This window comes from Myxocyprinus asiaticus, chromosome 38, assembly GCF_019703515.2.
Source record: "Myxocyprinus asiaticus isolate MX2 ecotype Aquarium Trade chromosome 38, UBuf_Myxa_2, whole genome shotgun sequence".
NCBI lineage: Eukaryota > Metazoa > Chordata > Actinopteri > Cypriniformes > Catostomidae > Myxocyprinus > Myxocyprinus asiaticus.
In genome coordinates, this window is record NC_059381.1 from 82,501 (window position 1) to 105,262 (window position 22,762).

A 22,762-nucleotide genomic window follows, 5' to 3' on the forward strand; every position below is an offset into this window, starting at 1 on the left:
TAATTTTTTCCTCATTGTTTTACAGTCTAAATCAAACCATTTTTCATTCTCTTGTTTGGTTTTAGGGTTTTTCTTAGAGGATTTGAGGTTAGATAAAGTTGCCAAATAATCAAATATATAATTTATGTTCTCCACGGCCAGATTTACACCATCTCCATCGTGAGGATAAACTCTGTCGATGAAGTTGTCTATAAGTGAGCATACTTTTGGATGGTCCATTGCTGTCACACATTTTTCTGTGCTGTTTTGCGCTCATCTGTATTTCTCTCTAATGTTGTACAGCTTACTGGGCTGTGGATTTATGTTCACATTTGTTGTCCTTTTTAGATAAGTCGTAATTTGGCTGTGATCTGATAGGGGTGTTAGTGGTTTGACCGTGAATGCTCTGAAAGAGAATAGATCTAAATCTGTTTGTACTGTTGAGAAACCATGAAATGAACTGTCTCTCTCTCACACACTGTCTGTCTCTCTCTCTCTCTCACACTGTCTGTCTCTCTCTCTCTCTCACACTGTCTGTCTCTCTCTCTCTCTCACACTGTCTGTCTCTCTCTCTCTCACACTGTCTGTCTCTCTCTCTCTCTCACACTGTCTGTCTCTATCTCTCTCTCTCACACTGTCTGTCTCACTCTCTCTCTCACACTGTCTGTCTCTCTCTCTCTCTCACACTGTCTGTCTCTCTCTCTCTCACACTGTCTGTCTCTCTCTCTCTCTCACACTGTCTGTCTCTCTCTCTCACACTGTCTGTCTCTCTCTCTCACACTGTCTGTCTCTCTCTCTCTCTCACACTGTCTGTCTCTATCTCTCTCTCACACTGTCTGTCTCACTCTCTCTCTCACACTGTCTGTCTCTCTCTCTCTCTCTCTCTCACACTGTCTGTCTCACTCTCTCTCTTTCTCAGTCTCACTCTCTCACTCTCACTCACTCTCTCTCACACTCTCACTCTCTCTCTCTCACTCTCTCTCAATTCAATTCAAGTTGCTTTATTGGCATGACAAAAGTACATTTTTGTATTGCCAAAGCATTTAAAACAACATAGAAAATAGTTTAGAACAATTGAATTAGGATTTGAACAAGCAATATAAAAGGAAAAAACATTGAAAATCATTATGATCCAATTATGTATCAAGTTAAGTTTAACTAATGAACTATATAAACTGAATTAAACATGATCTACATTCATGTGTAATGAGGGGTTTGCGGTGTGAGGGGGGGGTTACATTTTCTGCCCTGCATCCATTATTTGGTGTTTTTCTTTGAACTTTGAGTATTCTTTTGCAAAATTCTGAATGTAGAGTTTCAATGGGATGTTTTTCCCAGTTTACAAAGTCAGATTTTATAGGTGGACCCCACACTTCACTGCCATATAATGCAATTGGTTCAATTATTGATTTGAAAAGTTTGAGCCAGATTTGAATTGGAATGTAAATTTTAATTGATCTTTTAATGGCATTGAAAGCCCTTTGAGCCAAAGTAAAGTTACACATTGGAGTGATTTTCAGGCCGAGGTAAGTATGTTTTTGTGATTTCAATGGTTCTGTGTGATAGTGTGAATGTGTGTGTTAGTCCCTGAGATCTGGAACATTTCTGGAAAATCATAACTTTAGTTTTTTGGTGGTTGACTGTCAGGGCCCAGGACTGATAGTAACCCTCCAGCAGATTCAGGCTGTCATGCAACCCCTCTTTAGTGGGCGACAGGAGAACCAGGTCATTTGCATAGAGGAGACACTTTATTTCTGTGTCATGTAGAGTGAGACCTTGAATGGGAGAATGTTCTAGTATATTAGCCAATTGGTTGATATAATGTTGAAGAGGGTGGGGCTTAAACTGAAGCCCTGTCTCACTCTCTCTCACTGTCTCTCTCTCTCTGTCTCTCTCTCTCTGTTGTTCTGCAGGTGCGTTTGGAGGTTTTGGCTCCACATCAACCTCTGCCAATGCTGGAACCACCTTCAGTTTCTCCACACCATCAAACACAGGTACCGACCCATCAGAACTTGAGTTTTTTGTTTAAGAGACTCAGAAATGAGTAATAAATCAGATGCATCACACTCTGGCTCATTTGTTGTGGTGTTATTGTGCATGCTGACCATCTGGAAGAGTGGACAAAGAGTTGTGTAGCACATTCAGATTGGAAGGTGATGTTGACTTATCTGAGGTCACATGATCAGTACCGACCCATCGGAGCAGCACTCTGAGCAACTGTTTGTTGTGCTGTTTCTGAAGTGTTCTCATGTTGCTGTTCTGTTGACGGTCTCTAGGCGGCAGTTTCTTTGGAAACACTCAGAATAAAGGCTTTGGGTTCTCGTCTGGTCTGGGTTCGAACACCGCGCCAGGAACCGGCTTTGGCAGCAGCCTGGGTGGAACTGGACTGAACTTTGGAGGGTTTGGTGGAATCCAGCCGACACAGAACCAACAGGGTGAGGAACTCAGAACCGCATAATAACATCACACAGTTTATCACAGGTTTATCGGTGTGTTTATTTATGTGGGCCTATATTTTAATCAATGATTTTTCTCTCTGTAGGCGGCCTGTTTAACCAGCAGGTCTCTCAGTCCAGTCAGCTGATCAACACGGCGAGCGCTCTGTCGGCTCCATCAGTTCTGGGCGATGAACGTGACTCTATTCTGGCCAAGTGGAATCAGCTGCAGGCATTCTGGGGGACGGGGAAAGGATACTTCAACAGCAGCACACCTCCGGTGGAGTTCAGTCTGGAGAACCCCTTCTGCCGCTTCAAGGTACTACTGATGATGATGTCATGCTGCAGGGCATGATGGGAGTCCCAAAACCTAGTGAGCAGTGTTGTCTTGAGACACGACATGTTGGGTTGAACTAATTTTTATTGGAACTATTTTAATTGTTTATTTACAGTTATCTTGAGGGGTATTGTTGCTGCTGTGACCTTTCAATAACTGTTTTAAAATTGATATTGCAAAAATGTGTATATATATATATGTATGTATGTGTGTGTGTATATATATATATATATATATATATATATATATATATATATATATATATATATATATATGTGACTCTTGAAGGATTTTTTGTATATTAACATCACAAGACCGAGAACATGTCAACATCATAAAACTACCCAGATCAGATGAACACAAAAAAAGTGCATCTCTTATAGTATTTAGTCGTCTCTCTCTCTGTCAGGCGGTGGGCTACAGCTGTGTTCCTGCAGTGAGGGATGAGGACGGTTTAGTGGCTTTGGCTCTCAATAAGAAGGAAGCTGACGTTCGTTCTCAACAGCAGCAGCTCGTCGAGTCTTTACATAAAGTTCTGGGTGGAAATCAAACGCTCACTGTAAATGTGGAGGGAGTGCGAGCGTTACCGGATGACCAGTGAGACGGTTCAGCATTTCGCTACACTACATTCATGTTTTATTTTAATTAAAGAGCTGCATTGAAATCATTTCATCATAAGTCACATGGTAGTTCAAGTTTGTGTTCAATAGATCAATAACAGCAGAACATTTGAATGTGTGTGCGAGCAGGACGGAGGTGATTGTATATCTGGTTGAACGGTCGCCTAACGGCACGTCCAAGCGTGTTCCAGCGTCCACTCTGTTTAATTTCATGGAGCAGATGAACATTAAATCTCAACTCCAGCAGCTCGGCGTCTTCATGACTGTCAGTAGAACCGCACTGACACAAACACAACTCAAACAACTGCTACACAACCCACCCGCAGGTACTAAACGCTCAAACACCGACTTACCTGGGGTACATACATAAACACACGTGTTAGATGCTGAAGTATTGACGTGTGTATGTGCAGGTGTGGACCCCATCATCTGGGAACAGGCCAAAGTGGACAATCCCGACCCAGAGAAGTGTGTCTTCATTTATCAGTCATGATAACTTCACAATCAAGTGTTGACATCATCTCATTATTAGTCATGTGATGTGTGATGTCACAGGTTGATTCCGGTGCCGATGGTGGGATTTAAAGAGTTACTGCGACGACTAAAGATTCAAGACCAGATGAACAAACAACACCAGACCAGAGTCGACGTGAGACACACACACACTACTGATATCATGGATGATTACTGCTTGTATGATTTCTCACCAGTTTCTCTTTTGTTTCTCAGATCATCTCGAATGACATCAGCGAGCTGCAGAGGAATCAGGCCACGACAGCCGCTAAAATCACACAGTACAAACGCAAACTCATGGAGCAATCGCACAGAGTCCTGCAGGTACACATCAGTGTTAAAACACAACTCTCAGTAACCATTTATAGTTTCATTTCCTGAAGCATGTCATTAATGAAACACAAGCAGAACAAGTTGTGTGAACCGTTCATAAACTGCCGCGATGGTGCCCAGCTACGACTCCAAAGGCTACTCGAATTTCTGCCGCACTACGGAGCGCAACTTGCATATTTTCATTTAAATTTGACACAAATCATTATCAAAGGACATAAATTATTTACTCTAGCCATCACTAGATGATATATTTTGTATATGTTTCTTTCATATAGCCTACACAATGTATTTTCAGATACAAGTATGTCTTTTGTGGTGTGACAGCTTGAATGCTACAGAGAAATTGCATAATAAACGTCACCATTTGTAATCGTTCACTTTGTGTCTGGGGGTGCAGACAGTTATCCCATCATCGTGCGCTACCCAGATGGCATTCGCGGTTACACACTGTCTCTGTGTTTATATCCGCGTCTCCCACTGAACGTGTTTAGATGCACTCTACAATATGGAATAGCCTTTCTGTGGACCCCCTCTACTATGGGCCCCCCTCAAGCCCGGGACAAAAGGTCCACTTGTACCCCTTTAACAGCAGCCCTGTCTGTAAGTAACGATGTGCTATTTCCCACATTCTGTTAGGGTTAGGTTAACCCTAACCCCCAAGTAACGTACATGCATGTTTTTGTCTTGACTTCGTTTATTGCCACATGAAACAAACAGAATGTGGGAAATGGCATGTTACTTGCAGCAGATGACTAAAACTATCCCCAAAACAATGTAACGAGGTGCAGAGATGTTGAAATAATCCTCACAGTCCCTGTCTGAAGTCTGAGATTCTCAACTCGCAAACAAATAAACTGTAATAAATTATGGGCAAAAATATTGTCTGTAATTCCATTATCAGCAGGATTAATATTTCGATTTTCCCAGTTATCGGTGAATAATATATCAGCGGCCAATAGCGTATCCCTTATATCTCATGAAGACCTTTGAAACACTCATTTCTGACACTATTTATAACATTAATGGTGCAGATATTACATACTGCCACTTTAAAGCTTTGTACTTGAATTAAAACTGCTCCACATGGCCTGTGTGTGTGTGTGTCAGGTGTTGATTAAACAGGAAGTTCAGAGGAAGAGTGGTTACGCCATTCAGTTGGATGAGGAGCATCTGCGAGTTCAGCTGGAAACCATCCAATCAGAGCTCAACGCTCCCACACAGTTCAAGGTGACAATATCTGCCACACACACACACACACACATACACTTCTCAATCACATGTGTGCTTTAGTGTGTGTGTGTGTGTTTCAGGGTCGTCTGAATGAATTGATGTCTCAGATTCGGATGCAGAATCATTTTGGAGCCGTTCGTTCAGAAGAGCGTTACCGTGTCGACGCTGATCTGCTGCGAGAAATCAAACAGGCAAGAACCACAACCTGTGTGCGCGTGTGTGTGTGTGTGTGTGTGTGTGTGTGTGTGTGTGTGTGTGTGTGTGTGTGTGTGTGTGTGTGTGTGTGTGTAATACTCTGGTAATTGTGTGTTTGCAGCATCTGAAGCAGCAGCAGGAGGGCTTGAGTCACCTGATCGGCGTCATTAAAGACGATCTGGATGATATCAAGATGATTGAAGATGGATTACAAGACAGTATACACACACGCAGCAGCAAACACAGCTGACAACACACACACCACCAACACTCCTGTAATACACACACAGTGTCAGCATTGTGCGTGTTTGTTTGGTGCTGCAGCGTCTCTTCACTTCATGATCATTAAACATCAGATGATCTTTAAATCCTGACAGTGTCAAAGAAACTTGGTGTTCTTGGTGTCAACATGAGAAATAAACGAGACGTACATTTAATAACATCATCATGATCAGAATGTTGATTTGTGTTGGATTTTTTTTCTCCTGTGGTGTGTGTTAAGTAATTAATTAAAGTTTCAATGTATTCCATGTAGTTTCAATAATAAATGACCGTTTGTTAGAACGAGACAGGAGTCGTTCAGTTCCTGAATGCTGATTGGTCAGTACAGCGTTCCAATCATGTTATGATGTGAAACATCTGTAAATCACTGCACAGAAAACATACAGAACAACTATTAACCATGTTACATGTGAGTAACTACATCTCCTAGTGGAAGAATGACACTTGATGACTTTAATAAAAAAGAAATTTAATAAAAATCTGCCTCAATATCTTTATTTTGTCACTAAGGCACTTCAGGTTGTGTTATGTTGTGAATATAGTCACTCCACTGTGTCGTTTGTAATGGCCATTACTTTATTCACAAAATTGCACATCCTTGAGTGCCTAATTGGTAAACTTAAATAGCGCTTTTTTAACCTTAGCGGTTTTCAAAGCACTTTACACTGTGACACATTCTCCCATTCACACACAAACTCACACCAATGACTGCAGAGCTGCCATGCAAGGCGCTAGCCTGCCATTGGGAGCAACTTGGGGTTCAATGTCTTGCCCAAGGATGCTTCGGCATGTGGAGTCATGTGGGCCAGGAATCAAACCGTCAACCCTGCGATTAGAACCCGCTCTACAACCTGAGCCACAGCTGCCCTAATTGCTTAAATGCAGTTAAGCATCAAAAAACATCTTTGTTTATATCACACAATATGATGTAATTTTTACTCCAAGACAGTCTTCGACGGGTGAAGTCTGACCGTTTTAATGACGTGTTTTTTTGGCAAGATGTTTGTGTTATGTCAGCAGATGTCACTGCGGTGAGTTTGGTGATGGCAGCGGTTCTCTCTCGGCTCCACAATTTTCCACCAGTCGAAAGGCCTCCAAGAACTCGTTGATGTCGATACTGCCGTCCTTGTTGAAGTCGATGCTCTCGGCGAGATCTGTGATGGCTTTATCACTGATGTCCATCTGTAGGTGAGAACTCAAGAGTTTCCACGTCTGATGAAACTCCTCAAATGAGATCAGACCTGAACACATGAATCACATTTCACTCTTTCATCATCTGTTACGTTTATGGCTCAACAGGTGTTTTTCACTGTTCATCAGAGTTTATATAATGAATATACTGCGGGTTTTGTGTCCACATTGAAAATCTGGGATTTTCCCTCACCATTAAAGCAAATTACTAAGACATTCTCAAATTCATGTATAATCTTCAATGTCCAGATGATAATGCAATTGGAAAAATGTATTAAATTAAAAAATGCAAAACTGAAGCATAATCCCCAGTGGACTTTTGGAACTCACTGTATACACCGATGAGCCAAAACATAAACACCTGCCTAATATGCTTTATTCCTCCACGTGCCACCAAAACAGCGCTGACCCACTGAAGCATGGACTCTACAAGACCTCTGAAGGTGTCCTGTGGTATCTGGCACCAAGACATTAGCAGCAGATCCTTCAAGTCCTGTAAACTGCGAGCCTCCATGGATCGGACTTGTTTGTCCAGCACATCCCATAGATGCTCATTCGGATTGAGATCTGGGGAATTTGGAGGCCAGGGCAACACCTTGAACTCTTCATGTTCCATGGCCCTTATCAAAGTCGCTCAGGTCTTTACTCCTGCCCATTTCTCATGCATTGATGATCAACGTTATTCATTTCACTTGAGAGTGGTCATAATGTTTTGGTTCATCTGTGTATGACAGTGTTCATGGTCTCACACACGCTCGGAATTAATCACATGATCACCTGAATGATCCGTGTCAATCATTCTGAAGATGGTCTCCAGGTTTGAATGATGTTTGTAAAGGGTCTCCAGAAGACTTGTGTTGGCAATCTGTCCAAATGACATAAGAGAAGAAATTATAGATAATGAACTGATTTGTGGACAATAAGAAGGCCATTTAGTGGAGTTTTTCTTTAATGTTTACGAGTTCAGACAGATGAAGAATGATATATGTTTTAGGTTTCTGCAATATATAAATGATGACAATTAAGCAGGATCAGACATTTAGTATAAATATAAACCTTTTTGCTGTCATGCATCAAATTTCATAGTTGTTATAAAAATGCTTGTTACGAGTTCTGTTTAGTTGTATTTGTAATATTTGATCCATTTCATTATATTTTACAGCATAAATTACGTTCAGTCACTACAGATATTGTAGATTTGCATTCACTGAATGTTTCTATCATTAAAAACACTAAAATCAGCTGGGAAATCATCCAGCATCAGTTATGAATTCCGAGCAACTTCAGTTCTGAATGTGCAATAAATCTTCTGAAAAATATTTCGTCATTATATTTGTCTGAAATTTGAATAAAAATTTGTTAAATAATTAAAAAGATTCAAAACATAATTCATGTTATTTCCTCTGAATCTAATCTGATAGTGACGTGACAAAGTGAAATGCTCCCATTAATCAACAGGTTTTTTCTTTGTTTTTTTTTTTGTTTTTTTTGTCCCCTTTTCTCCCCAATTTGGAATGCCCAATTCCCACTACTTAGCAGGTCCTTGTGGTGGCGCGGTTACTCACCTCAATCCGGGTGGTGGAGGACAAGTCTCAGTTGCCTCCGCTTCTGAGACCGTCAATCCGTGCATCTTATCACGTGACTCGTTGTGCATGACACCGCGGAGACTCACAGCATGTGGAGACTCATGCTACTCTCCACGATCCACACACAACTTACCACACACCCCATTGAGAGCAAGAACCACTAATCACGACCACGAGGAGGTTACCCCATGTGACTCTACCCTCCCTAGCAACCGGGCCAATTTGGTTGCTTAGGAGACCTGGCTGGAGCCACTCAGCACACACTGGATTCAAACTCGCGACTCCAGGTGTGATAGCCAGCGTCAATATTCGCTGAGCTACCCAGGCCCCCAATCAACACAGTTTTGATAAAAAAAGTCCTAGTAGGAATGCACATATCCTCACAGAAACTGTGTTGATTGGGGGCCTGGGTAGCTCAGCAAGTATTGATGCTGACTATCACCCCTGGAGTCACAAGTTAGGATTATGTGCATCCCTACTAGGACATTTTTATCATTCAATAACGATAAACCAAGGTTTATAGGAAACCTTTTTTTGGCTTTGTCAGGCCAAAGAGGATGCTTACAGAATTGGGGATAAAATCTTGTACTACCAGGCCAGAAACACACTGAGTAAGGAAATCAGAGTGGCTAAAAGAAGCTACTCTGAAAAGCTGAAAAAACTGTTTTCAGCCAACGATCCTGCATCTGTGTGGAAAGGCCTGAAAAGCATCAAGTACAAGACACCTCCCCCTCGCTCTGTAGTGAGATAACTAATGGCTGATGAACTGAATGTGTTTAATGCAGGTTTGAAAAACCCAGTCGCACACACCTCCCACGCTCTGTTCTTCACATCACACACACACACCAATACCTCCTGGAACCCCCCTCCTGCTACTCAATCTGCACTTATGGTCTGTGAGGAGGATGTGTGCCGGGTCTTTCGGAAACAAAAGACTAGGAAAGCTTCAGGCCCAGATGGAGTCTCACCTGCCTGTCTGTCTGAAAGTCTGCTCTGACCAGCTGGCCCCCATCTTCACACAGATCTTCAATAGATCACTGGAGCAGTGTGAAGTTCCATGCTGCTTCAAACGCACCACCATAATTCCGGTCCCCAAAAAAACTCAAATCACAGGACTTAATGACTACAGACCTGTCGCTCTCACACCTGTGGTCATGAAGTCATTTGAGAGACTGGTTTTGGCCTACCTGAAGGACATCACTGGACCCCTGCTAGACCCCCTTCAGTTTGCTTACTGAGCAAACAGGTCTGTGGATGATACAGTCAATATGGGACTGCATTATATCCTGTAACACCTCGACAGACCTGGGACTTATGCAAGAATCCTATCTGTGGACTTCAGTTCAGCCCTCAAATACCATCATGCCTGATCTTCTCTCAACCAAACTGACCTAGCTCTCTGTGCCCACCCCAATCTGTTGATGGATCACCAGCTTTCTGACAGATAGGCAGCAGCTAGTGAGGCTGGGGAATGACTGCACTGCAAAGGACCCCTCTGTCAAGCTCCTGAAGTTTGCAGATGACACCACGGTCATTGGCATAATCCGCGATGGTGACGAGTCTGCATACAGAAGGGAGGTTAAACAGCTGGCTGTCTGGTGCGGTCACAACAACCTTGAGTTGAACACGCTCAAAACGGTGGAGATCATTGTGGACTTCGGGAGAAATCCCCCTGCACTCCACCTCCTCACCATTCTAAACAGCACTGTGGCAGCAGTGGAGTCATTCAGGTTCCTGGGCACTACCATCTCACAGGACCTGAAGTGGGACACCCATATAGACTCCATTGTGAAGAAGGCTCAGCAGAGGTTGTACTTCTTTTGCCAGTTGAGGAAGTTCAACCTGCCACAGGAGCTGCTGACACGGTTCTAATCAGCCATCATTGAGTCTGCCTGTGTACATCTATAACTGTCTGGTTTGGTTCAGCCACCAAATCAGACAGAAGGAAACTAAAACAGACAGTCAGGACTGCTGAGAGGATTATTGGTGCCCCCCTGCCCATCCTCCAACACCTGTACGTCTCCAGAGTGAGGAAACGTGCAGGTAGAATCACTCTTGACCCCACACACCCTGCCCACTCCCTCTTTGAACTGTTGCCCACTGGCTGGTGCTACAGAGCACTGAGTGCCAGGACATCCAGGCACAAGAACAGTTTTTACCATCAAGCTATTCACCACATGAACAATTAAACTGCCTTCAGGACTCCTATAGTGCAATAATATATAAATATGTAATGTACATATGTAAATTCACTCATATTTAATTCAGGAAAGGTACATACCCCTACCTTGCACATATATTAACACTTGCACATGTACATACGCCATTCTATGTTATATGTCCTATTATTTTGTATGTCTGTTTATACTCTTACCTTGTTTTATATTCAGTGTCTCACTGTAATGTTCTGTGTGCACTTGTTTCTGTTATCACCAGAAAAAATTCCTTGTGTATGTGAGCACACTTGGCATTAAAGCTCATTCTGGTTCTGGTTCTTTATACACCATAAGAGCACTTCAGATGACAAATATTGTCCCATAACGATACCTTTATTTCTGACCCTGAAAAACTGATTTACAGTTTTATCCATCAAAAGAAAACTTAAAATGAACTTATCTCACCAAAATGACCTTCTTGTTGAACTGTGATGCACCTCACTGATCTCTGTCTGCATCACCTTTATCTATTGATGAACTACACTCTTATAATGGAATACACAGACTATCAATTAATTGCCAACAAAAGCCTTCATCAGCCAACTAACAAGGACAATTCATCTATGTGAACTTCTGCAGTTAATCCAGGATGAACTTCAAAGACATTAGTCATTAATCTTACAGTTCATACAAAATCTTTGTTTTAAACACTGACCCTTAACACTTAGTTTAATCATTTAAACCATGACTTGCACTATACATAAGTAATATTGTCATTATATTCATGATGTTAGTCAGAGGGGAACTGGCCCCCACAGTGAGTCTGGTTTCTCTCAAGATTATTTTTCTCCATTAATCAACATCTTATGGAGTTTTGTGTTCCTCGCCACAGTTGTCTTCAGCTTACTCACTGGGGTTTATTTATTTGTATACACAATTACACAATGAAGACTCTACGACATTATAGATATTACAGCTTCATTTTCTGTTAATGCATGATCTTCTGTAAAGCTGCTTTGAAACGAGGTGTGTTGTGAAAAGCGCTATACAAATAAAAATGACTGGACTTATCCCAGTTTAACTAGAACTTTAAACTGGTTCTGATCGTCACCTCTGAATTCACTCAAACTTTCATCTGTTATAGACCTTTTTCACTCTCCGGGTTATGGAACACAGAAGTGAATGATTGCAGGTTAAACTTCAACAGCAGTGAATGGGAGATCACAGCAAATATTATTTTCACTTACCCATTTGCTCCAAGATCAGAAGAAAAAATCCACTCTTACATTTGAATGACTTTCCAGAAGAGTTAATAAATAGAGAGTGGTGGATTAAGACAGGCAGATAGGAGAAGATGCCAAATTTACTGTCACTCTCTCAGCAGCTGTAATTGAAACCCCCTCACAACTGTGGTAATTCAATTTTTTAAACTAATTCCAGGGTAATATAACACAAGACATAATGTTATAAATTTACACTCTATATTTAAAAAAATGTATAATATAAAAAACAAATTGTGAGATTTACGCTGATAAATAATCAGCGTCATCACAGTCTGTGTAAAAGGTCTATTGTTTTCTCTTATTTTCTGTCTTAATGTTTGTTTGCAAGCACCTCAGTGGTTGACTGAATGATTGACAGCTCGTTAAACCAATCATGATAGTTGAGCAGCCCGTCCTGTGTGCTATTCGTCACCAGCTGAGATCGCAAAACCCTCCACGGCAGACTGAGATGCAGAACCGTCTCCACAGCAACCGCCCAATGTTTCAGAGAGACCAGACCTTCATCAAAACAGAGATCATAAAACAGAGATCAGACAGAAACGAGAGAGAGATCAGACACAAACAACAGAGAGACCAGACCTTCATCAAAACAGAGATTATAAAACAGAGATCAGACAGAAACGAGAGAGATCAGACCTTCATCAAAACAGAGATCATAAAACAGAGATCAGACAGAAACAAGAGAGAGATCAGACACAAACAACAGAGAGACCAGACCTTCATCAAAACAGAGATTATAAAACAGAGATCAGACAGAAACAAGAGAGAGATCAGACACAAACAACAGAGAGATCAGACCTTCATCAAAACAGAGATTATAAAACAGAGATCAGACAGAAACAAGAGAGATCAGACCTTCATCAAAACAGAGATCATAAAACAGAGATCAGACACAAACAACAGAGAGATCAGACCTTCATCAAAACAGAGATTATAAAACAGAGATCAGACAGAAACGAGAGAGACCAGACCTTCATCAAAACAGAGATCATAAAACAGAGATCAGACAGAAACAAGAGAGAGATCAGACACAAACAACAGAGAGATCAGACCTTCATCAAAACAGAGATTATAAAACAGAGATCAGACAGAAACAAGAGAGAGATCAGACACAAACAACAGAGAGACCAGACCTTCATCAAAACAGAGATTATAAAACAGAGATCAGACAGAAACAAGAGAGAGATCAGACACAAACAACAGAGAGACCAGACCTTCATCAAAACAGAGATTATAAAACAGTGATCAGACAGAAACGAGAGAGATCAGACCTTCATCAAAACAGAGATCATAAAACAGAGATCAGACAGAAACGAGAGAGATCATAAAACAGAGATCAGACAGAAACAAGAGAGAGATCAGACACAAACAACAGAGAGACCAGACCTTCATCAAAACAGAGATTATAAAACAGAGATCAGACAGAAACGAGAGAGATCAGACCTTCATCAAAACAGAGATCATAAAACAGAGATCAGACAGAAACAAGAGAGAGATCAGACAGAAACAAGAGAGAGATCAGACCTTCATCAAAACAGAGATTATAAAACAGAGATCAGACAGAAACGAGAGAGATCATAAAACAGAGATCAGACAGAAACAAGAGAGAGATCAGACACAAACAACAGAGAGACCAGACCTTCATCAAAACAGAGATTATAAAACAGTGATCAGACAGAAACGAGAGAGATCAGACCTTCATCAAAACAGAGATCATAAAACAGAGATCAGACAGAAACGAGAGAGATCATAAAACAGAGATCAGACAGAAACAAGAGAGAGATCAGACACAAACAACAGAGAGACCAGACCTTCATCAAAACAGAGATTATAAAACAGAGATCAGACAGAAACGAGAGAGATCAGACCTTCATCAAAACAGAGATCATAAAACAGAGATCAGACAGAAACGAGAGAGATCAGACCTTCATCAAAACAGAGATCATAAAACAGAGATCAGACAGAAACAAGAGAGAGATCAGACAGAAACAAGAGAGAGATCAGACCTTCATCAAAACAGAGATCATAAAACAGAGATCAGACAGAAACGAGAGAGATCATAAAACAGAGATCAGACAGAAACAAGAGAGAGATCAGACACAAACAACAGAGAGACCAGACCTTCATCAAAACAGAGATTATAAAACAGAGATCAGACAGAAACGAGAGAGATCAGACCTTCATCAAAACAGAGATCATAAAACAGAGATCAGACAGAAACAAGAGAGAGATGTACCTGTACACTTGGGGTCGTATTCCTGAAATTGTCGAATCAGGGAAGATTTATGTGCAAACAGCTGCATCCTCAGAGCCTGTAATGCAGAACGTTCTGTATGGCCCACTCTACACACACACACACACACACACACAAGCAAACAAACACAAATACAAACACACACACCACCAAAAACAGAAGAAAAACATTTGATTATCTCAAAGATTATTAATGCCTCATGTAACTGTGTGTGTGTGTGTGTGTGTGTGTGTGTGTGTTGTTATAGATTGTACTTGACTGTTGCTATAGACTGTGTAATCTGCATATAGAGAGCGGCAGAACTGCAACTCTGAACATATCGTAAATGGGTCATTCCTACAATTCGGTGACATTCCGGCTTTGAAACTTTTGAAAAAGAAAACATCTGAGATGGCTGGACATTCAGTGGATACTTGAGCCACTACATGGTCTGTGATTGATATTTAGCAAACATACTTGTAAACTAATATTTATGATTTTATTTCTGTTAACATAATTTGGGGAATTTGAAATTTTTAATGATATTAATTTCCCATATATCTTCCCATAACAGGATGGACATGTTATGCTTGACCACATACTCCACAAAATAAAGGAAAACATAAATAAAACAATAGAGTTATAAACTTCAAATAACTCAAAGTAATTTTGCAGAACAGCTGATGTCCACCTCCAGTGTGTGTGTGATGTCATTTCCTAACATACTGTATATCTTCAATGAAAGGTCATAGTATCATGACATAACAGGGTGTGCAATAAATCAAGAGACACTCAAAAATCCTCCACTATCAGTGTTAAAATGACACATTTACCACAAATGAATACGTTAGTGAGAGAATATAACGCTAAACTCTTAACTGCATGTGGGGGGAAAATAGAAATCCAATCATTTATTTTTGTCAACGATGTTTGACGTGCAGTTTTTGGGACATGAGGAAGTGCAATAGAAAAGTATTTCTGTTATTTAAAATTTTACTTTTAAGTCCACAGAACCGTGTAACATATATATATATATATATATATATATATATATATATATATATATTTTTTTTTTTTTTTTTTTTTTTATCCCCTTTTGGAATGCCAAATTCCCACTCCTTAGTAGGTCCTCATGGTGGTGCGGTTACCTCAATCCGGGTGGTGGAGGATGAATCTCAGTTGCTTCTGATACGTCAATCCGCACATCTTATCACGTGACTCGTTGTGCATGACACCGCGGAGACTCACAGCATGTGGAGGGTCATGCTATTCTCCGTGATCCACACACAACTTACCACACGCCCCATTGAGAGCAAGAACCACTAATCATGACCACGAGGAGATTACCCCATGTGACTCTACCCTCCCTAGCAACCGGGCCAATTTGGTTGTTAGGAGACCTGGCTGGAGTCACTCAGCACACCCTGGATTTGAACTCGTGAACTAGCGAACTCCAGGGGTGATAATCAGCGTCAATACTCGCTGAGCTACATAGACCCCCCCAGAAGTGTGTAACATTATAAAAAGTCTTTAGTCTTTTTAACAAGCATATCAAAATTGTAATCGGGTGAAATTAAACAATCTAAATACCACACACACTTATAATGGGGACTTAAATGACAAAGAATTGTAGGAATGACCCATATTTACAGGCGTTCCTGTGCGGGACACTGCTTTACATTGAAAAACAGCGTGGACGGACGCAAAAACGTATTCAGTGTGAACGTCCCCTTCTAAACTTAAATGAAAAATGCTTTAATACAACGACCAGGAAGAAGAGAGAAAGGGACAGAAAAGGCTTATCATGATAATAGTTTATTTCTCATTGGATTAGTGTCGTTGTTTTGGCAGTAAATAATGTTTATCATAAGGGAAGTGTAAGAAAATCATGATAAGTGTTTTAACTAAACCTGTACTACAGTTTATTTTGAATTAATGCAGTAATGCAGTTTTTCTTATCTCTCTCTCTCTCGCTCTCTCTCTCCCCCAGAACGAGCTCTGACATATGCAATAAAATGTAATAGCATGTCATGAATTGGTGCATTTACTGGTGTTTTACAATCCCAATGGTGGGAAACAATTAACGTGCACTTGAATGCTATATGATTTTGATGAAATGATCTTGCTTCTGACAGAAAACACGACAGAAGATGACCACTGATTGTCACTGATCCGTTTCTGTCAAGTTTAGCATCCATGTAAAGCAACAGCCGATATCTCAAGTCAAATTCAAGCCATTTTTATTTGTATAGTACTTTTCACAACACACATCATTTCAAAGCAGCTTTACAGAAAATCATGAATTAACAGAAAAAGAAACTGTAATATCTATAAAGTCTTCATCATGTAATTTGATTAAATACATTTATGAAGTGTGTATAAAAATAAATAATTAAATAATAATTGTATTTATAATCCCAGTGAGTAAACTGAAGGCGACTGTGGCGAGGAACACAAAACTCCATAAGGTGTTGATTAATGGAGAAAAATAACCTTGGGAGAAACCAGACTCACTGTGGGGGCCAGTTCCCCCTCTACTTATGTATAGTGCAAGTCATGGTTTAAAATGAGTAAACTAAGTAAGATTTTGTATGAACTGTAAGATTAATGACTAATGTCTTTGAATTATCAAAGGATTAACCTGGATTAACAGAAGAGGTTCACATTGATGAATTGTCCTTGTTAGTTGGCTGATGAAGGGTTTTGTTGGCAATTAATTGATAGTCTGTGTATTCCATTATAAGAGTGTAGTTCATCAATAGACAAAGGTGATGCAGACAGAGATCAATGAGGTGCATCACAGTTCAACCGGAAGGTCATTTTGGTGAGGTTTATCCTAAATCCAAGGCAGTGGCATATGAAGTATCCCATGTCTTATGGTTTGAGTTGGCATCAGTTCATCCTCTGAAGTCAAAAAACTGAAGTGATGTCTGGTTGGCACCGGCAGATTGTCATCATCACTCAGTGACACGTAGCAGTGGAGTCCAACACCATGTAGAAATGGAGCTGGATCTGGCTGGTTCTGGTGACCTCTGGATATGAATGTAGTCTGAGACATGGAAACAAATAGAATAATATTAGCATAGATGCCATTCAGTTTTATGCAGAGTTATAGATCATGATGGATGTTTCTGGTTCAGGCAGACTTAACTAAAGCAGCCTAATTGTGAGTTGAAGGATAAATTATGTGTATGCCTGACTAAATAGATGAGTCTTTAATCTAGACTTAAACTGAGTGAGTGTGTCTGCATCCCGAACAGTGTTAGGGAGACTATTCCATAGTTTAGGAGCCAAATATGAAAAGGATCTACCTCCTTTTGTAGATTTTTTTTTCTTTAAAAAAAAAAACCCTCCCCAATTTGGAATGCCCAATTCCCAATGCACTCTAAGTCCTCGTGGTGGTGTAGTGACTCGCCTCAATCCGGGTGGCAGAGGACAAATCTCAGTTGCCTCCGCGTCTGAGACTGTCAATCCGCGCATTTTATCACGTGGCTTGTTGAGTGCGTTACCGCAGAGACCTAGCACGTGAGGAGGCTTCACGTTATTCCCTGAGGCATCCACGAACAACTCACCACACGCCCCACCGAGAGCGAGAACCACATTATAGCAACCACGAGGAGGTTACCCCATGTGATTCTACCCTCCCTAGCAACCGGACCAATCTGGTTGCTTAGGAGACCTGGCTGGAGTCACTCAGCGCACCCTGGATTTGAATTTGCGACTCCAGGGGTGGTAGTCAGCGTCTTTACTTGCTGAGCTACCCAGGCCCCCCCTTTTGTGGATTTTGATATTCTAGGAACTATTAACAGGCCAGAATTTTGATCACACGGACTGGGAGATGTTCCGGTCCGCCTCTTATGACGACATCGAGCTTTACGCTGATAGCGTAATGTGCTTCATCAGAACGTGCGTAGAGGAAGTGATTCCAACCAGAACTGTACGAATCTATCCGAATCAGAAGCCGTGGATCAATAGCGATGTTCGCGCGGCACTTAATGTGCGGACCTCCGCTTTTAATTCCGGGAACGCGGAGGAGCATAAACAAGCCAGTTATGGGCCCTCCGAAAAACTATCAAAACAGCAAAACGCCAGTACAGGAGCAAGATTGATGGACAGTTTAACACCACCAACTCTAGAAGCATGTGGCAGGGAATTAACATCATCACGGACTTAAAATAAAAACATGGCGGAATAAAAACTCCGCCATGAACACCGCTGCCTCTCTACCGGATGAGCTAAATACTTTTTATGCTCGTTTCGAGGGAAATAACACCGCCCTCGCGGAGAGAGCTCTCGCGGCTGAAACTACAGAGGTTAGTTCACTCTCCGTCTCTGTAGCGGATGTAACCCGATCCTTCCGACGGGTGAATATCCGCAAAGCCGCGGGCCCAGACGGCATTCTGGGCCACGTCATCAGAGCGTGCGCAAACCAGCTGGCTGGTGTTTTTACGGACATTTTCAACCTTTCCCTCTCTTTGTCTGTAGTCCCCACATGCTTTAAAACATCCACCATTGTGCCTGTTCCAAAACAATCAAAAATAACTTGTTTAAATGACTGGCGTCCTGTTGCTCTGACCCCCATCATCAGCAAATGTTTTGAGAGACTAATCAGAGATTACATCTGCTCTGTATTGCCACTCAATCTTGACCCGCTGCAGTTTGCTTACCGCAACAACCGCTCCACTGATGATGCCATTGCATCTACAATACACACTGCTCTCTCCCACCTGGAAAAAAAGAACACTTATGTGAGAATGTTGTTTGTAGACTACAGCTCAGCATTCAACACCATAGTGCCCTCCAAGCTAGATGAGAAACTCCGGGCTCTGGGCTTAAACAGCTCGCTGTGCAGCTGGATCCTGGACTTCCTGTCAAGCAGATGCCAGGTGGTTAGAATAGGCAGCAACATCTCCTCATCACTAACCCTCAACACTGGAGCCCCACAGGGCTGTGTTCTCAGCCCACTACTGTATTCCTTGTACACACATGACTGTGTGGCAACACATAGCTCCAATGCCATCATTAAGTTTGCTGATGACACGACGGTGGTAGGTCTGATCACTGACAATGATGAAACAGCCTACAGAGAGGAGGTGCACACCCTGACACACTGGTGTCAGGAGCACAACCTCTCTCTCAACGTCAGTAAGACAAAGGAGCTTGTGGTGGACTTCAGAAGAAAAGACAGAGAACACAGTCCCATCACCATCAATGGAGCACCAGTGGAGAGAGTCAGCAGCTTCAAGTTCCTGGGTGTCCACATCACTGAGGAACTCACATGGTCCATCCACACTGAAGTCGTTGTGAAGAAGGCTCATCAGCGCCTCTTCTTCCTGAGACGGCTGAGGAAGTTTGGAATGAACCGCCACATCCTCACACGGTTCTACACCTGCACTGTGGAGAGCATCCTGACTGGCTGTATCTCCGCCTGGTACGGCAATAGCACCGCCCACAACCGCAAAGCACTGCAAAGGGTGGTGCAAACTGCCAAACACATCATCGGAGGTGAGCTTCCCTCCCTCCAGGAAATATATACAAGGCGGTGTGTGAAAAAAGTTCGGAGGATCATCAGAGACTCCAGCCACCTGAGCCATGGGCTGTTCTCACTGCTACCATCAGGCAGGCGGTATCGCAGCATCAGGACCCGCACCAGCCGACTCCATGATAGCTTCTTCCCCCAAGCAATCAGACTTTTGAACTTTTGATCTCCCACAATCAAATACATCGACCCTGCACTTTATTACTCTTATATCTCACACCGGACTGTCATAAATTATATTATTATTATTATATTATATTCTCTCTTAACAACTGACTATCAACCGACAGCCTGAATGTCAATACAGTACAATACTGTACATTCTATATATATATATATATATATATATATATATATATATATATATATATATATATACTTTTTTTATATATATATATTTTAATTTTTCATTTTTATTGAATAATGTGTATCTATATAGTAAAAAAAAAAAAAAAAAAAAAACAGCGTATTGTATACTGTACAGTGTATGTTATTATTTGTATATTGTGTTGAGTGTAATTATGTGTATATCAGATGTTTAAATTGTGTTGTGTTAATTTGATGTTATTGTAAATTGGTATATGTCTCATCACTGTCACGACTGCTATATTGATTGGAACTGCACCCAAGAATTTCACACACCATTGCACTTGTGTATATGGCTGTGTGACAATAAAGTGATTTGATTTGATTTGATTTGATTTGAATTTTGTGATCGTAATGAACGTGATGGAATATAGCGTGTCAGAAGGTCATTTAAGTACTGTGGAGCTAGACCATTCAAAGCTTTGTATGTGGTTAACAAAATTTTAAAATTAATACGAAATTTAACAGGTAGCCAATGTAACGATGATAAAATGGGGCTAATATGATCATATTTATTGGTTCTCAGTCAGCACTCTGACAGCTGCATTTTGAACCAATTGAAGTTTATTTATTGATCTTGCTGGACATCCTCCCAGTAATGCATTACAATAATCAAGTCTTGAGGTCACAAATGCATTAATTAGTTTTTCGGCATCAGCAACAGAGAGCATGTGTTGTAATTTAGCAATATTTCTTAGGTAGAAGAATGCTGTTATACAAACATTAAAAATTAGATTTTCAAAGGACAGATTGGTATCAAACATAGCCTAAATTATTCGCTGTTGAAGACGACGTAACAGTACATCCATCAAGAGTCAAATTATATTTTAGCGGCTTATTTTTAGAGGTTTTTGTTCCAATAATTAGTACCTCTGTTTTGTCGGAATTGAGTAGAAGGAAATTTCTGGCCATCCAATCTTTGATTTCATTGATACACTGCTAATTTGGAGAGTTGGGAATTTTCGTTGGGTTTAGAAGAAATATTAAGTTGGGTATCGTCGGCATAACAGTGGAAACTTATTCCACAATTTCTGATAATATCTCAAAGGGGAAGCAAGAATAAGGAGGAAAGTAGAGGTCCTAAAATTGATCCCTGTGGCACTCCATACTTTTGTGTGATTTGACAATTCCTCATTTACACATACAAAGTGGTAGCGGTCTGATAATTAGGACCTAAACCATGCAAATGCAAGTCCACAATGCCATCATAATTCTCCAGCCTATTCAAGAGAATGTCGTGATCTATCGTGTCGAAGGCAGCACTAAGATCTAAAAGCACTAGAAGAGAAATGCAGCTGCGATCAGATGATAAGAGCAAGTCATTTGTAACTCTGATAAGTGCAGTCTCTGTACTGTGATGAGGCCTAAATCCTGACTGAAACTGTTCATATATACTATTTCTCTGTAGAAATTAACATAGTTGGGAGGACACTACATTTTCTAGTATTTTTGACATAAACGGGAGATTTAAAATCAGTCTATAATTAGCCAGTTCTAAAGGATCAAGCTGTGGCTTCTTAATAAGCGGTTTGATAACTGCCATTTAAAAGTTTCTTGGGACATGTCCTAATGATAGTGAGGAGTTAATAATATTAAGAAGAGGTTCTTAGATTACAGGGAATACCTCTTTTAAGAGCTTAGTTGGTATTGGATCTAACATACATGTTGTGGCTTTTGATGTTTCGATAAGATTTGTTAGATCTTCATGACCTATGACAGCAAAGGATTAAAGCTACTTGTGAGGAAAATTATGAGACACTGTTTTCTGTGACAGACGATTGCATAATTCCAATGTTATTTCTAATTATTTCAATTTTATCAGTAAAAACATTCATGAAGTCATTTTTGTGCTGCGATGGAATATCTGGTTCAGTCGATGCTTTATTCCTAACCAATTTAACCACAGTACTGAGTAAACACCTAGGATTGTTGTGGTTATTTTTTATGAGTTTGCTAAAATATGTTATTTCATCAAGTTCTTCTAGACTTTTTTGGCTTACTGAGTGTATGAGATAGATCTGGAAGAATATTAGTGAAGCTATCTTTAGTGGTCGAAGGAATAGTTCTACCTGAATGATAGCGTGGTGTAGATTGAGTAACATTAGCTGATCACAGAAAACAAGAGATGAGGTAATGATCCGAGATGTCATCACTCTGCGGTAGAATTTCTATAGTATCAACATCAACTCCATATGACAGAATTCAATCTAGCGTATGATTATGGCAATGAGTTGGTCCTGTCACATTTTGTCTGACTCCAAGAGAGTTGAGAATATCGATAAATGCCAATCCCAATGTGTCACCAACAATTAAAGCTCTATCTACATTAACTACTAGGTCTGATAGAGAATTTGCAAATTCACCAAGGAAATCAGAATACGGCCCAGGTGATCTATATACTGTAGCAAGGGTAAAAGACGACAGAGATTTTTCATTTATATCTGATGGTGTCACATTAAGCATTATTAGTTCAAAAAACTTAAA

At 40.8% G+C, this 22,762-nt stretch overlaps 2 protein-coding genes across 3 annotated transcripts in view; one reads left to right on the plus strand and one right to left on the minus strand.

The window, feature by feature from the left end:
• Nucleotides 1-6,403, plus strand: part of LOC127428536 (nuclear pore complex protein Nup54-like) — a 15,384-nt gene extending 8,981 nt beyond the window's left edge. For both annotated transcript variants that reach the window (XM_051676967.1, XM_051676968.1), the window contains 11 exons: nucleotides 1,893-1,973; nucleotides 2,256-2,414; nucleotides 2,522-2,733; nucleotides 3,161-3,348; nucleotides 3,501-3,697; nucleotides 3,785-3,839; nucleotides 3,927-4,020; nucleotides 4,101-4,208; nucleotides 5,325-5,444; nucleotides 5,528-5,638; nucleotides 5,764-6,403. In XM_051676967.1, the coding sequence (XP_051532927.1) occupies nucleotides 1,893-1,973; nucleotides 2,256-2,414; nucleotides 2,522-2,733; nucleotides 3,161-3,348; nucleotides 3,501-3,697; nucleotides 3,785-3,839; nucleotides 3,927-4,020; nucleotides 4,101-4,208; nucleotides 5,325-5,444; nucleotides 5,528-5,638; nucleotides 5,764-5,892 (1,454 nt within the window). In that variant the 3' untranslated portion in view covers nucleotides 5,893-6,403. The remainder of the gene's footprint in view (nucleotides 1-1,892; nucleotides 1,974-2,255; nucleotides 2,415-2,521; nucleotides 2,734-3,160; nucleotides 3,349-3,500; nucleotides 3,698-3,784; nucleotides 3,840-3,926; nucleotides 4,021-4,100; nucleotides 4,209-5,324; nucleotides 5,445-5,527; nucleotides 5,639-5,763) is intronic.
• Nucleotides 5,913-22,762, minus strand: part of LOC127428993 (serine/threonine-protein phosphatase with EF-hands 2-like) — a 37,662-nt gene continuing 20,812 nt past the window's right edge. The window contains exons 14-17 of the mRNA XM_051677705.1: nucleotides 14,377-14,483; nucleotides 12,472-12,638; nucleotides 7,893-7,980; nucleotides 5,913-7,165 (exon numbers count right to left, since the gene is read on the minus strand). Coding sequence (XP_051533665.1) covers nucleotides 6,948-7,165; nucleotides 7,893-7,980; nucleotides 12,472-12,638; nucleotides 14,377-14,483 — 580 coding nt within the window. The 3' untranslated portion in view covers nucleotides 5,913-6,947. The remainder of the gene's footprint in view (nucleotides 7,166-7,892; nucleotides 7,981-12,471; nucleotides 12,639-14,376; nucleotides 14,484-22,762) is intronic.